The sequence below is a fragment of the Rana temporaria genome, chromosome 1 (assembly GCF_905171775.1).
Source record: "Rana temporaria chromosome 1, aRanTem1.1, whole genome shotgun sequence".
NCBI lineage: Eukaryota > Metazoa > Chordata > Amphibia > Anura > Ranidae > Rana > Rana temporaria.
In genome coordinates this window covers 439,855,178-439,870,732 of record NC_053489.1, presented here as the reverse complement: position 1 = coordinate 439,870,732, position 15,555 = coordinate 439,855,178, and the positions used below count along the sequence as shown (strand labels likewise).

The 15,555-nt window shown below is 42.8% G+C and overlaps 1 protein-coding gene across 5 annotated transcripts in view; it reads left to right on the top strand.

The window, feature by feature from the left end:
* WDFY3 (WD repeat and FYVE domain containing 3) overlaps window positions 1-15,555 on the top strand; it is a 365,507-nt gene that overhangs the window by 187,698 nt on the left and 162,254 nt on the right. For all 5 annotated transcript variants that reach the window (XM_040326535.1, XM_040326529.1, XM_040326514.1 and 2 more), the window contains 2 exons: window positions 9,975-10,146; window positions 14,718-14,932. In XM_040326535.1, the coding sequence (XP_040182469.1) occupies window positions 9,975-10,146; window positions 14,718-14,932 (387 nt within the window). The remainder of the gene's footprint in view (window positions 1-9,974; window positions 10,147-14,717; window positions 14,933-15,555) is intronic.

Genomic DNA, 15,555 nt, shown 5'->3' with positions numbered 1-15,555 from the left:
TTTAGGGATTTTCTGGGACATATAAAAGTCCAGAGGGGAAAAAAGGCAAAGTTGTGCTTTCTTAGCCACTTCTCCTGATCAGTCTTTAGTTGGGCAAATAAGGTCACATTATTAAGTGTTCTTGCATAGCAAGAACACTTACTGTTATCTCACATATATATTTATTATTATTATAGCCAAATTTTAAATGGTAACTCCTCCCACAGTTTTTATACTACATAGATGAGTAATATACCGAAACGTGCGGATTGTTCCCGAACGGTGTGCTATTACTTTGCTATTGCCAAATAATGTCGTTTTTGGGGCGAAATTTGTCCCATAGGAATGAATGGTGAATCTAGAGTGTGACATGACAAAAACTGAAAAATCAGGACATGATTTCTAAACTGCCACCACTCCCTCATTTTCAAGCCGACATACACAAATCTTATTTCAAAACGTTCAGCTATCCCTGCTGCCACTACACGTGTCCACGGCTAAGCCATCATCCCGAACGTTTTCACAATATGACCATTTGTTTGCAACTCACGCCATCCATTGGTTTCCATTGAAATTACAGTCTAGACACCTAAAGTTTGAAGGGCAATATTTGAACTGCGACTGTGCCTTCAATTTTAATATTTAAGAGACATACTATACATCAAAATGTAGGTCTGGGTCTTGTGATTCTCACAATATAAAGATCTTTGCTGTACGATATAGTTTTTAAAATACAACCGCTTGAAGGACAAGTATTCAAAAAGGGCAAGAATCTCTGGTCTGTTCTTAGAGGCTGCATATAAACAAACATTGGTTTCCTAGGAAACGCTGAAGTGAATTATAACTCCTCACACACAGCTGGTGAGGTGAATTCTATCTCCTCACACACAACGCTGAGGGGATTTGGCTCTGTTTTTTTTGGCTCTGCGTAACTTCTGCATACTAGCATATTCTGCATATAGAAACCAGTCCATAGCAACCAATCCATAGCAACCAATCTATAGCAACCATCCATAGCAACCAGTCCATAGAAATCAGTCCATGGCAACCCTCCATAGCAACCAATTTTTGATGGGGCAATAGGATGGGGTAGTTTTTGATGGGGTAGTTGTTTGATGGGGCAGTTTTTGATGGGTCAATGGATCGACACACTGTTGGTTCACATTTACATCTCCAGGGGCACTGTCTCCAGTCAGGAGTATTGGTGGAGGCAAGAACACGTCACACAATTTCCCCAGAAATTGTATCTTTTCTAGTTTAAACTATTGTTCTAAAGGGCAGAATTGATAAAGTGGCAGTATGGCCTTACTGTGATCATGCTGCTGTAAACAAAAACAAAAAAAAAAAATGAAACACCACAGCGCAAATGTGCACTCTACTTTATTTGCTTCTAGTTTCCAAAGAAAGCAAAGCCCCATTCAAAGTAGAGAAGGAAAATAAAAATCCAAAGGAAGGAAAACCCAGTTGCTGGCATTGTTCTATAATTTTAGGGATTGTTCTTTCCTTTCTTGTCTTTCTTGTCTTTTTGTTATCTGAGAAGTAAATTAGAAATGTCACTTGTATTGTATTGTGATGTTTGTTCACTTAAAGGGTAACTCCACTTTCATGGGGGGAAAGAAAGCAAATTAAAAAAAAATATAGCATATACAATTGCGAAACAAGTCATATAGTGTAATTGAATGTTTTTAATCTGCAGCTCTGTCATTTTCTGTAAAATGCCATGCAATGTGGCTACCTGGAGGTGTTCTGTACAGAATGTGTACTGGACACACCCTAGAAACATAATTTCCTGCTTGTGATTGGCTCATGGTATTTCCCAGAAGTCTACACTAAGATATGTCAGATTTTTGGCATTCCCTGCAACAGAAATACAATTTTTTGGTGAGATACCCCCAATAGGTAATAACGTCTAAAGCAATGCAAACCTTGCAATTTTCCTTATTAGATCCCTGATTCTGCAGCAGCTGGTTAATAATTATGAGACCACTCCCATTAGACTAATGGTGCAGTGGGGCGTGGAAGGGGGGAGATGAGGACGTGACGCACGTGAACGTGAGGGTGGGAGGTGCCGGAGCACTCTATGGCGTGTGGCAGCGGGAGCGGAGAGCCGACGAAATCAGTTTCGGACCGGTGGATGCCAGCGTGAGAGGCTGACACCCCCGGAGAACGAGTCGGAGACTCAGCCCTGCTCTGGCCGGCCTATCTAGGGATCCTCCAGACGGGACCCAGAGGGACATCATGTGACCTGGACGAAGCCGCGTGATTGGCTAGCACCGCGCAGTCAGCAGCTGGGGACGGAGGACGCGCCGCCACGAGCGAGGATGATCCAGGAACGGAGTATCGACAGCGTCGGCAGCGGCAGCAATAGGAGGTCCTGAGGTTGGGTGAGGCGCTCTGCGGAGCCGAGCAGGGTTGGGTGCCATCCCGCATGCCCCCCCCCCTAACTCCCGAGGCCCCCCCTACTCCCCCCGGTCCTGTGTTCTTGTGATGGGACTGTCTGTGGATACCGCAGCTAGGAGATAAAGGGGAATTTCTAGCAAGAGCCGCAGCTCAAGAGATAATGGGGATTTCCTAGCAAATATCCTACCAACTGTGCAATGAGTAAATGCTGAACAGGTTAGAGTAAAATACTCTGCCATTGTGATATAACACGGAGCCAAAAGGACTTTTTTTTTTTTTTTTTTTTTAGTATCATCAATGTGGTGGTCAGGAGCGGTTACCAGTAATCACTAGCCCGGGGCATGTACTGGATAGATGTCACGTATGGGGTTAATTAGGGCTAAATTATTGGTTATTGCCGCAGAGAAAAGTATGCTGTAGAAATTTTACGTGTGATCTATTGATTTTCGTTAAGTCAAGTCGACAAGTTTACCTAAAGAGATGGGACCTAAGTTACAACGATCACAGGGAAGAGACTTGTGGCAGAAATCTTATATGTAGTGGAGCGAGCTGGACACTTGTTTTTTTTTGTTATTTTGTCTATCTTACCAGTATGACTGTATATATACAATAACCTATAAAGTAGCAGGACTATCCTTGTATGTAAATGAGGCGCAGTGATCAACTAACGCGGAACACACAGAGAGACTAGCACGGCAAAGTACCGTGCGCTAAGGTATCAGTGCGTTAAGAGACTCTGAATTGAGATATATCACCAGGTGCCTATAAGAGATACCGCATCTTATCAGATTAAGCCCCTGGGTAACTTCTCGCCGCAAGTTGGCCGTATAAATTATAACACACAGAACTATATGCAGAGTACAACCCAGTGAAGACAAGTCTCAACAGTTTAAAGAGTTGCTTTTACTCAAAGCACAGACACACATATAAAACCTCACTGGATGCTTGGGAAATCCAACCCGGAGAAAGGTTACCCTGGGTAAGGAGGATACACCAGAGAAATCACCGCTGCTTAAGCCATAAAAATACACGGCGGATAGCCCTCACATAGAAAGATTAAGCTACAGCTGGCTTGACCACGGTGGTAATAGAGCTGGATACCCCCACTCCGGGGTATTGTGTTCGGTTCCTCCACTCTGTGTCTCCTTCTGGGGACCCTTCTACTGTACTCCCTCTCCTTCAGGGGGCTCTCGGCCGTCTCTTCCGTCTCTCTTATCTCCTCTCTACCCGCTCCGCCCTATCCCCTCTCTTGAGGGGAGTAGAGAGAATAGCGAGGGGGGAATAGATATTCCCACACAGAGGAGCTCAGGCAAGGCTAAGTAAAAATTTATCGTAGACTGTAAAAAGTCCTTATTCAAACTGGGGAAGAGAATTAGACCCTCCAATAAAATGAATAGATCGACGAGAGGGGTCACCTTAAAACCCACTAAGAATAACTCGGGGAATAGCTCCATACAGCAATATATGACTCAAGAGGGGAGCCTTAAAAGTCCGGGGCTTGCAAAAAAGACTGAAAAGAAGAAGAATGAATTAAAAAAGGGAGCAAGTAGTACGGAGAGCTCTAAGGGTGAAACTACAATAGAAAGCGAGCAAGATCATAATAACACGGAAGTGTTGGTCTCGGACTTACAGGACACACAGCCCCCCACAAAGGCAGAAATGAATGCTATGCTATTAAGGATGGAAAATGTCATAAAGACAGAGATCAATAAGGTGAGAGAGGACCTCGGAGGACTTAGAGAAAGGGTAGTAGAGACGGAAAGGAGATTAGAGGAACAGGATCAAGAAATAAACACCCTGAAGGGGCAGGTTAGGGCCCTGACCGAGAGCCAGAGAGTGGCGGCCTACAGGATAGAGGACCAGGAGAATCGCAATAGGCGACAGAACCTTAGAGTCAGAGCGATAGTAGAGGAAAAGGAGGAAGACCTCATGGAGATCATGAATACAATTTTTTGCCCTTTACTTGAGAGACCAGCAGAAACGAAGCCCCTCAAAATTGAAAGAGTGCATCGAGTGGGAAATCCCCAGATGATAGATAGATATGGGCCAAGAGATGTTGTTGTTCGGTTCAAGAATTTTGTTGATAAAGCAGAAATCTGGAGAAGACTTAGGGGGAAACCCCCCCTGAGATACAGAGAGACTGACTTACAAATATTCTCTGACCTATCTAAGGAAACGCTGGCAAGGAGAAGACAATTGAAACCACTCTTAGAGCTGATGCGGGCACAAAATATAAAGTACCAATGGGGCTTCCCGGCATGCCTAATAGGCATTAAGGGAGGAAAAACGGCTCGATTAAGATTTCCAGAAGAACTGAATGATTTCTGCTCTAAAATGCAGCTAGAACCCCCCGACTTGTCGACTTGGGTGGATTAGTGTGGCTATGAGTTGTCTGGATCTCCGGGAGCATGGACCGGGGGGGGGAGGAGGGGGAGGAGGGGGAGGGGGGGGAGTCTAGGGAGTGCACGAGCACCACCACTATCAGAGGAGTTGAGGGTGAAGGCGAGGAATTGCCCATCCAAGGCTCATAGGCCAAGAATAGGCCAGGGGGGAGGAGGGAGGGAGGGGGGATGGGGAAGGAGGGAGGGAGGGGGGGAGGGGGGAGGGAGGGGAGATGGGATGGAGGAGGGAGGAGGAGGGAATGGGAAGAGTGGGGGGGAGGGGGGAGGTAGGGAGACCATCTGACCGACTTCACAAGAAAATATCCCAAACACTTAAAAAAAAAAAAAAAAAGATATATGACAGATGTCAAGTTTCTCTCATATAATGTAAAGGGACTAAATTCCCATATTAAAAGACACAAAATTCTCTGTGAATTAACACAGTATAAAACAGACATTGCCTACCTTCAAGAGACCCATATTACCTTGGAATCCAATATAAAGCTCTACTCAACAGAATATCCGATATGGTATTATGGGGATACAATCTCATCGCGATCTCGGGGGGTTGCTATTGGATTCGCTCGCAGAATCCGATTCACACTGGTGGATAGACAAACAGACCCGGAGGGGAGATTTCTGTTCCTGAAAATAAAACTTGGAGGAGAGATCTATACCCTAGCTAATGTGTACGCCCCCAATGTAAACTCGGTTAAATATATGAGTAAAATTATGAGAAAACTAAAAGAATTTGAAGAGGGACATGTAGTTTTGATGGGAGATTTCAATTTCTGTATGAGTCCAAGCCTCGATAGTACGTCCTGTGCACAGGGGACAAATAGTGAACAACTAAAAATACTGATAAAACAAATGACACAAAATCAAATGGTGGATGTATGGCGGATCCTCAATCCGAGGGCCCGTGACTACACGTTTTTCTCACCTGTGCATGGGACGTACTCGAGGATAGACTACGTCCTCGTCGACCACAGACTTCTGGAGAGTGTGATAGAAGCAAGGTGTGAGATCATGACGTTATCAGACCACGCCCCTATAACCTTAAAAATAAAAACTTCTATACAAAAAGACACACCACCAGAATGGAGATTGGATGAGAGTCTGTTGGGGGACGAGGAGGTAGTGGAGAGGATACAGAAAGAGTTGGAACGGTATTTTCTGGAGAACGATAAGGAGGGTATCTCCAGAGCATCTCTTTGGGAGGCCCATAAAGCGTATATAAGGGGAATCTTCATCGTAGAAGGGGCAAGGAAAAACAAAATAAGAACGAGCAAATTAAAAACATTAAGGGAGGAGATATATCGGCTAGAACAGGCGCATAAATCACAGGGGCAAAAAGGGGAAATATTTCATAAGTTGAGTATAAGTAGGGATGAATACAGAGCTCTGGCGGAACAAGAAACTAAGAAATATATAGACCGGACAGAGAGAGAAAGATATGTCTGGGGAAACAAACCTAGTAAAAATTTGGCTAGAATGGTAAGAAAAAAGAAAACTAGGAATTTTATAGAAAAAATCAGAGACAGGAATGGTGACTTAGTACATGCGACAAATAAAATAGCAGAAGTATTCCGGGGGTACTACGAAGAACTTTACGATATCCAACAAAAGATCAGGTGCCCACGCGAAAAAATGGATAAGAGTAGGGAAATACTACAGTTAGCCAATCTCCCAAAATTAGAAGAAAAGGAGGTAGAAGAGATGGAAGGTTCAATAACGGAACAGGAAATAAGGGAGGCCTTAAAAAATACTCCTAAGGGGAAAAGCCCCGGGCCAGATGGCTTTACATCTGCCTACCTACAAAAGTTCAGCACCATCTTAATCCCCAGACTTTGCCAATACTTTAATGGTCTTGGAACTGATTATGAAATGAGTAGAGAGGCTTTAACAGCAACGATTACAGTGATCAAAAAAGAGGGAAAGGACAATACGACTTGCTCGGGTTACCGACCGATTTCACTCCTGAATGCAGATACGAAACTGTATGCAAAAATTTTAGCGGAAAGAATGAAGGGAGCGATGACAGCTATCGTCCACCCAGACCAGGTAGGTTTTATACCTGGGAGGGAGGGAAAAGACAATGGTGTGAGGGCGCTTCTTCTCCTGGAGCAGATCAAAGAAAGTGGGACCCCCGGTCTATTCCTGTCGGTTGATGCTGAGAAAGCTTTCGACAGGGTAGACTGGGGATTCCTGATACAAACCCTAGAATTCATAGGATTAGGTCCAGGGATGATAAGGAGAATCAAAACTCTATATTTCCATCCGTGTGCAAGGATCAAAATTAACGGATCCTTATCCGCTCCTTTTGAGATGAAAAATGGGACTAGGCAGGGATGCCCCCTATCTCCCATCCTCTTTGTCTTATCATTGGAACCCCTCCTGGCGATGGTCCGACAAAACCCAGAAATCTATGGGATAGAAGTAGGTGAAGACGAGCATAAACTGTCAGCCTTCGCAGATGATGTATTATTCTACATAAGCAGCCCAAGAGTCACTCTCCCGAAGTTAATAGATACCTTAAAACAATATGGCGAGGTCTCAAACTTTAAAATGAATATAACAAAAACGGAGATTTTGAATATTAATATCCACAAGGACGAAGAACTATACTTGCGGAAGAAATACAACTTCTCCTGGCAAAGAGAGATAAAATATTTGGGGATTAAAATGGCAAATAGTTTGAAAAAAATATATAGAATAAACTTTATCCCCCTTCTCGATGAAATCAAAAGAGAAATTAAAACTATATATAATAGACCAATATCGTGGTTTGGGAGGATAAATGTGGTAAAAATGGTACTTATCCCCAAAATTTTGTATAAATTCCAAATGGTCCCAATTTATTTACCTCCGTCATATATTAAAATAATGAATTCCCTCCTAATGAAGTACATATGGAACAATAAAAAACACAGAGTCTCTGCCCAAATACTAAAACGAACCAAGAAAAAAGGCGGCCTGGCTGTACCTGACATTAGATTATACTATAACGCTTCGGTCCTCACACGTGTCATAGAATGGGCTAAAGAGTCACAGGATAAAAGGTGGATAAGTATTGAATGCACGTTAGCGAGAGCACAGTTAGGGAGATTAATCTGGAATCCTCCACATCGTAGAACCCTATACACGTCAACACACGCAATCACACACAATGCTTTAAGGATATGGGATCGACTACACAAACAATTAAAAACCAAATTCAACTCACCCCTTATGGATTTGAAAGAAAACGAATATTTTGCACCTGGGACTAAAGAGATAGGGGGTAAGTGGATCAAAAACAGAACACAGTTAAAAGACATAACACTAGAGGGCAAAATTATGACCCTCCACGAAATCAGGATTGAAATGGAGGCACTCAGCGAGTGGAGATACCTTCAGTTGGTGTCATTCGTTAAGTGCCTCCCACACCCATTGAGGTCACAAGAGGAGTACACTATACTGGAACAGTTGTGCAGTACCGAAAGCTCAAAAGGAAATATCTCCAAAGTATATAAATATTTGCAGAAAATAGACGAGTCGGATACGCTAAACTACATACAGAAATGGGAGAGAGACCTGGGAGTCCCAAGGGGGAAGACGACCATAGGGCGAATCCTTAACCTGACTCATACTTCGGCGGTTGATGTAAAAACCGCCGAGATGAATTTCAAGTGCCTGACAGGGTGGTACATCACCCCAGATAAAATGGCCAAATTCGGAGTAGGGGAGGCAGAGGAATGCTGGAGAGGTTGTGAGGCAAGAGGAACGATGGCCCACCTGTGGTGGGACTGCGTAAAAATCAAAGCGTTCTGGGGAAAAGTTTTGGCTTTGATAAAAGAGATAACTAAAAAAGAACTGGAAAATAACCCTTGGATAGTCCTCTTTCATGGAGGAGAAACGCCAGTGAACGAATACAGGGGATCACTAATTCCGCATCTGTTGAACTCTGCAAAACGATTGATACCCCTAAAATGGAGAAACCCGGGAAGTCCGCAAATATGGGAGTGGATAGACTCTGTAGAGGGGACCTATAGGAGGGAGAAAGTAAAATTCGGTGGCGAAAAGAACAAGGTAGGGAATAAGGACATCTGGGAAACATGGATTGATTTCAAAAAGTCCCGGAAATACGCAGAAAATATGAGAGAGGAATAAGAATGCAGCATTACAGTCAATAAAAATGCTAGGTGGAGTCGGGAGATGGTCTGGGAGGGGGGGGAAGGGTAGTGGGGGGGGGGGGGGGGGGGGGAGGGAAGGGACTAGGAGGGGGGGTTGCGCCACGTCACCACGTAATGATAGCATGTTGGACCCCGTTTATATGAGGAAAGCTCTAGCCTGTCTAAATTGCTAAAGGGCTGAAAGAAGCTATGTTTGGAAAAAAAAAAAAAAAAAATAAATAAAAAAAAAAAAAAAAAAAAAAAAAAAAAAAAAAAATTTTTAAACAATATGCAAATAGCAGAATAACAAATATGGAATCAAGCAAAAAAAATAAATAAATAAATAAATAAATAAATTACCACAAATGATGCTATACCTGAAATAGAGACGGAATTATGAATAAAATCATGAGCAGGTCTCTTGCTGTGGTTATGTCTGACGTGGAAAAAAAAAAAAAAAAAAAATAAAAAAAAAAGACTAATGGTGCGTACACACAGTTGGAATTTCTGATAACAAATGTTCTATGGAAGCTTTTGGTTGGAAATTCCGACCGTGTGTAGGCTCCATCGGAAATTTGCTGTCGGATTTTACGACAACAAAATCCCTTCTCGTAAATTCAGATTGTGTGTGTGGACAATTCTGACGCACAAAATTCCACGCATGCTCTGAATTAAGTATAAGACGGAAGCGCTCGGTCTGATAAAACTAGCGTTTGTAATGGAGCACATTCGTCACAATGTTACGGACTGAAAAGCACGAGGCTGAAATGTGCGAATAGTCTCCGTTGGAAAAAAAATCACGGTTTTGTTGTCGGAATTTCCGATCGTCTGTACGCGGCATTACTCAGTACAGAGGTACTTTCGGGATTTCTTCAGAATAACAAAAGGTAGGAATCTGCAAAAGTTTGTTAAAATCCCTGCAATGTACATGGATCACCCAGAGGGGAATGTTTTTTTTTTTTTTTTTTCTCTCAACAAAAGTGGAGTAACTCTTTAAGCATCAGAGGAAAACAAAACAGAAGACAAGTTCTTGATATTCTTTCATCTTTTTTCCTTCCAGACATGTCTACCATACAGTATCCACTTCTTCCCTGATACCTCCTAAAAACGTTGGTGACCTGAAAATTCATGCAAGTACAGCTCTAGGTTCAGATGCAGTAATCATCCATCCCGGTGCCATGCTTTCCATGCTGGACCTCCTGGCATCGGTTGACTCTGACTCCCAACCAGAAGTATGTAATGTAGAATTTCGTAACATACAGCTTTGTACTGTGACTTGGTGTGCTGATATACTGTATATGTTTAACCTGTTTATATTGTTCTGTTCGAAAAACTGAATTCATAGTTAAATACCTTAGTGATTAAGGGGCAGATCCACATACATGTAGAACGGCGCAGCGTATCAGAGATACACTACGCCGCCGTACCTTACCTGGTGCATTTTTCGAATCTTTAGCGATTTTCGCGCCGTAAGTTACTGCGGCGTAGTGTATTTCTGGCGGCGGATTTCAAATTGGGCGGGTTGGGGGCGGGTTTCATTCAAATGAAATGCGCATGCGTCGTCCAGAAATTTCCTGCCCTGCTTTGCGCGAAATGACGTCGCAACGACGTCATTTTTTGAACTTGGACGTGAGTCCCTATTCACGGACGACTTGCGAAAAAAAAAAAATTTAAATTTCGACGCGGGAACGACGGCCATACTTAACATGGCAATTCTATCTATATGCCGCAAAATACCAGCTTTAACTATACGCCGGAAAAAGCCGACTGCAGACGACGTTAGAAAATGCGACGGCCGCGCGTACGTACGTGGATCGTCGTAAATTGCTAATTTGCATACCCAACACGGAAAACGCCACCCAGCGGACGCCGAAGTATTGCATCTTAGATCCGAAGGCGTACGAAGACGTACACCTGTTGGATCTAACCCAGAAGCCGTCGTATCTTGTTTTGAGGATTCAAAACAAAGATACGACGCGGGAATTTTGAAATGATATCAATAGATACACCGGCGTAATTTCTTTGTGAATCTGGCCCTGAGGTTTTTTTTTTGTTTGCTTGTTTTTTTTTCTAATTTTTCACATATTCGTTATTGTTAGTTTTCCTGTTTACTATGTCCATAGTGACCCCCCCGCCCCCAACATGTCACGCTTCAAAATTGCGCCCGCTCGTGGAATGGCATCAAACTTTTACCCTTAAAAATCTCCGTAGGCGACGTTCAAAAAATTCTACAGGTTGCATGTTTTGAGTTAGAGGAGGTCTAGGGCTAGAATTAATGCTCTCACTCTAATGATCACGGTAGTACCTCACATGTGTGGTTTGAACACTGTTTTCCTATGCGGGTGCTACTCACGTATGCGTTCGCTTCTGCGCGCAAGCACGTTGGGACGGGGCGCTTAAAGAACATGTTTTTTTATTTTACTAAAAAAAAAAATTGGGTCACTTTTATTCCTATTACAAGGAATGTAAACATCCCTTGTAATAGAAAAAAAGAATGACAGGTCCTCTTAAATATGAGATCTGGGGTCAAAAAGACCCCTGATCTCATATTTAGACTAAAATGCATTGAAAAAATGACATGAATTGGCCGTTTAAGACGGAAGTGACGTTTTGACGTCGCCTCCCGTCCTGCTATGGTATGGATACGGGTGGGGGCCATCTTGCCCTCGTATCCATGCCCAACACAAGAAAGGATCCGACCGCCTCCGCCGCTGCCAACGGCTCCGGTAAGTTGTAAAAGCTTAATCAAAATTAACGAAAGACAAACAAATATAGAGTTGTTGAGATTAAAGAGCAATATCCCCCCCCCCCCCCATTCATTTAGTTCGAGAAAGAAATAGAAATTCACTGTTCTCATTTACGGTTCTTTTTTCCCCCTTCAAATTGAGATCCTGAACATGTATCTTTAATTAACAGCCTTATCTCTAACTTCTCATAAAACTATGCCCTCCCCGATGATGACGCGGCGACGTGCGCGACGCTGTCATATAAGGAATTCCACGCATGCGTCGAATCATTACGACGCATGCGAGGGATGGGTTCGGACGGATCGATCCGGTGAGTCTGTACAGACCAGCGGATCGATCCGCTGGAGCCGATTCCAGCGGATAGATTTCTTAGCATGCTAAGAAATTTTTATCCGCTGGAAATCGGTCGGCCCGAAAAAAATCTGCGGAAAAATATCCGCTGGGTTGTACACACCAGCGGATCTATCCGCTGGAACTGATCCGCAGATCAATTCCAGCGGATAGATCCTCTCGTGTGTACAAGGCCTTACACTTATGCTTGCTAACCTGTGTAAGAAAGATGTTTACCTATTTTCAAGTGGTAATGTTACCCATAAGCTTTAATGGCCCATCCATTGTTGGTGCTCCCACCTCTCCCCTGCAGCTGTGCTGGCTGGCACATGGGGGTGGGATTATGTGACTGGACCGATGCTGGCAGAAAAGAGGTAAATAGTTATTTTTTTCATAGGTTAGTAAGCATAGGTGTTAGAAGAGGGCTAGGGGATAGTTTTCAGAGTAGTTAGAATTAAGTCCAAATTTCATTTTAATGGTACATGGCTAGAATAGATTCCTTATCAAAGCATGATGCGCGTGAAATCTCACTTACTTTGCAACCCATAGCAATGTGAGAAAGTATTTTATCAAATGTATCTTAATTTACATATTGTTATATTTAATTTAATTGTTTGACTTGCAATGTAGCAGGAGATTTAGGTTCACCTTGTTTTCAAAAAGTCTAATTCATTTTTATTTTTTTTCCTCCATTAAAGGGGTTGTAAAGGTTTGTTTTTTATTTTCTAAATAGGTTCCTTTAAGCTAGTGCATTGTTGGTTCACTTACCTTTTCCTTTGATTTCCCTTCTAAATGTTTTTTTTCTTTGTCTGAATTTCTCACTTCCTGTTCCTCCTCAGTAAGCTGTTCTGGCTGACTAACCACCGCTCGGATGATGGTGGCAAGTTTACTGAGGAGAAACAGGAAGTGAGAAATTCAGACAAAGAAGGGAAATCAAAGGAAAAGGTAAGTGAACCAACAATGCACTAGCTTAAAGGAACCTATTTAGGAAATAAAGAACGAACCTTTACAACCCCTTAAAAAATAAACATTTAGGGACAACTTGTACAGTTGGAACTCTAAAAATTTGAATATCGTGCAAAAGTTCATTTATTTAATTAATGCAACTTAAAAGGTAAAACGAATATTTGATAGTTCAAGCCGTGATTTGTCATAATTGTGGTGATTATGGCTTACAGCTCATGAAAACCCCAAATCCACAATCTCAGAAAATTAGATTACATGCAATCAATAAAACAAGGATTGTACATAGAACAATATCGGACCTCTGAAAAGTATAAGCATGCATATGTACTCAGTACTTGGTTTGGGCCCCTTTTGCAGCAATTACTGCCTCAATGCGGCATTGGCATGGAAGCTATCGGCCTGTGGCACTGCTGAGGTGGTATGGAAAACCAGGATGCTTCAATAGCGGCCTTCAGCTCTTCTGCATTGTTCAGTGTCATGTCTCTCATCTTTCTCTTGGCAATGCCCCATAGATTCTCTATCGGGTTCAGGTCAGGCGAGTTTGGCTGGCCAATCAAGCACAGTAATCCCACGGTCATTGAACCAGGTGTTGGTGCTTTTGGCAGTGTGGGCAGGTGCCAAGTCTTGCTGGAAAATGAAGTCCGCATCCCCATAGAGCTCGTCTGCGGAATGAAGCACTCCAAAATCTCCTGGTACACGGCTGCGGTGACCCCGGACTTAATGATGCACAGTGGACCAACACCAGCAGATGACATGGCTCCCCAAATCAACAGACTGTGGAAACTTCACGCTGGACTTCAAGCATCTTGCAGTGTGTGCCTCTCCATTCTTCCTCCATACTCTGGGTCCTTGGTTTCCAAATTAGATGCAAAATTTGCAGAAAAGAGGACTTTGGACCACTGAGCAACAGACCAGGTGTGTTTTTTTTCTTTAGCCCAGGTAAGATGCTTCTGACATTGTTGTTCGGGAGGGGTTGGACAAGAGGAATAGGACATTTGAAGCCCATGTACAGGATCCGTCTGTGTGGGGGGTTCTTGATACACTGACTTCAGCCTCAGTCCACTCCTTTGAAAGTCCCCAACACTTTTGAATGGCCTTTTCCTGACAATCCTATCCAGGCTGCTGTCATCCCTGCTGCTTGTGCACCTTTTTCTTCCACACTTTTCCCTTTCACATAACTTTCTATTAATGTGCTTTGATGCAGCACTTTGGGAACATCCAACTTCTTTTGCAATTACCGTTTGAGGTTTACCCTCCTTATGGAGGGTGTCAATTATGGTTTTCTGCACAACTGTCAGGTCAGCAGTCTTTCCCATGATTGTGATTCCTACTGAACTAGACTGAGAGACCATTTAAAGGCTCAGGAACCCTTTGCAGGTGTTATGGCTTAATTAGCTGATTAGAGTGGGACACTTTGAGCCTAGAATATTGCACCTTTTCACAATATTCGAATTTTCTGAGATTGTGGATTTGGGGTTTTCATGAGCTGGAAGTCATAATCATCACAATTATGACAAATCAGGGCTTGAACTATCTTGCTTTGCATGTAATGAGTCTATCTCATATATATTAGTTTTACCAAACTTGCATTCGTGAAATAAATGAACTTTTGCACGATATTAAAATGTTTCAAGTTTCACTTGTACTGTCCTACTGCTTCTCACTGGTGTCATCTTAACTAAGATCCTTAAGTGGCTCAGCAAATATACTCTAGAGCCATAATTCCTAATGCCTTTTTTTCTTCACTTTTGTCTCTACAGCATGCCTTAGATCTTCAGTTGGCAGTTGCAAACATCTTACAGTCATTAGTACACACAGAAAGGAATCAGCAAGTTATGTGTGAGGGAGGCCTCCATGCCCGTCTGTTGCACAGGTGCAGTGCTGCCCTAGCTGATGAGGACCATGCATTACACCCTCCACTCCAACGTATGTTTGAGAGGCTAGCATCTCAAGCATTAGAACCTATGGTACTAAGGTAAGTAGTTAAGTTAGCTAAAGACAATTCCAGTTTTCTAAATGGCTTTCTCGCAAAAAAAATTCACAATATTGGCAATCGTATTAGGTTGGTAGGACATTGTCCTATTAAGTAGAGATGCACAGAAATTTAGCTGGCCGAAACATATCTGATAAATGGATTTATCAGAATTGTGCCGATAGAAAAAAAGGTGCTGATAAAGGCCACCGAGACTCACACGATTTTACTGTGCTAATGGTGTGTTTTTCTTTGGTCATGTGACTCAAACATATCCAAAATGTGACAGTGAACACTGAAAACGCATCAATAACTTATAAACCACAGTTCATGAGTTATATATGCGTTTACAGTGCATTTCATTGGGGAGGTGCATTTTTGGTCTGTTTTATATTTATTAAAAAATTTTAACCACTTCAGCACCGGACCATTTTGCTGGTCAATGACCGGGCCACTTTTCGCGATTCGGCACTGCGTCGCTTTAACTGACAATTGCGCGGTCGTGCGACGTGGCTCCCAAACAAAATTGGCGTCCTTTTTTTCCCACAAATAGAGCTTTCTTTTGGTGGTATTTGATCACCTCTGCGGTTTTTATTTTTTGCGCTATAAACAAAAATAGAGCGACA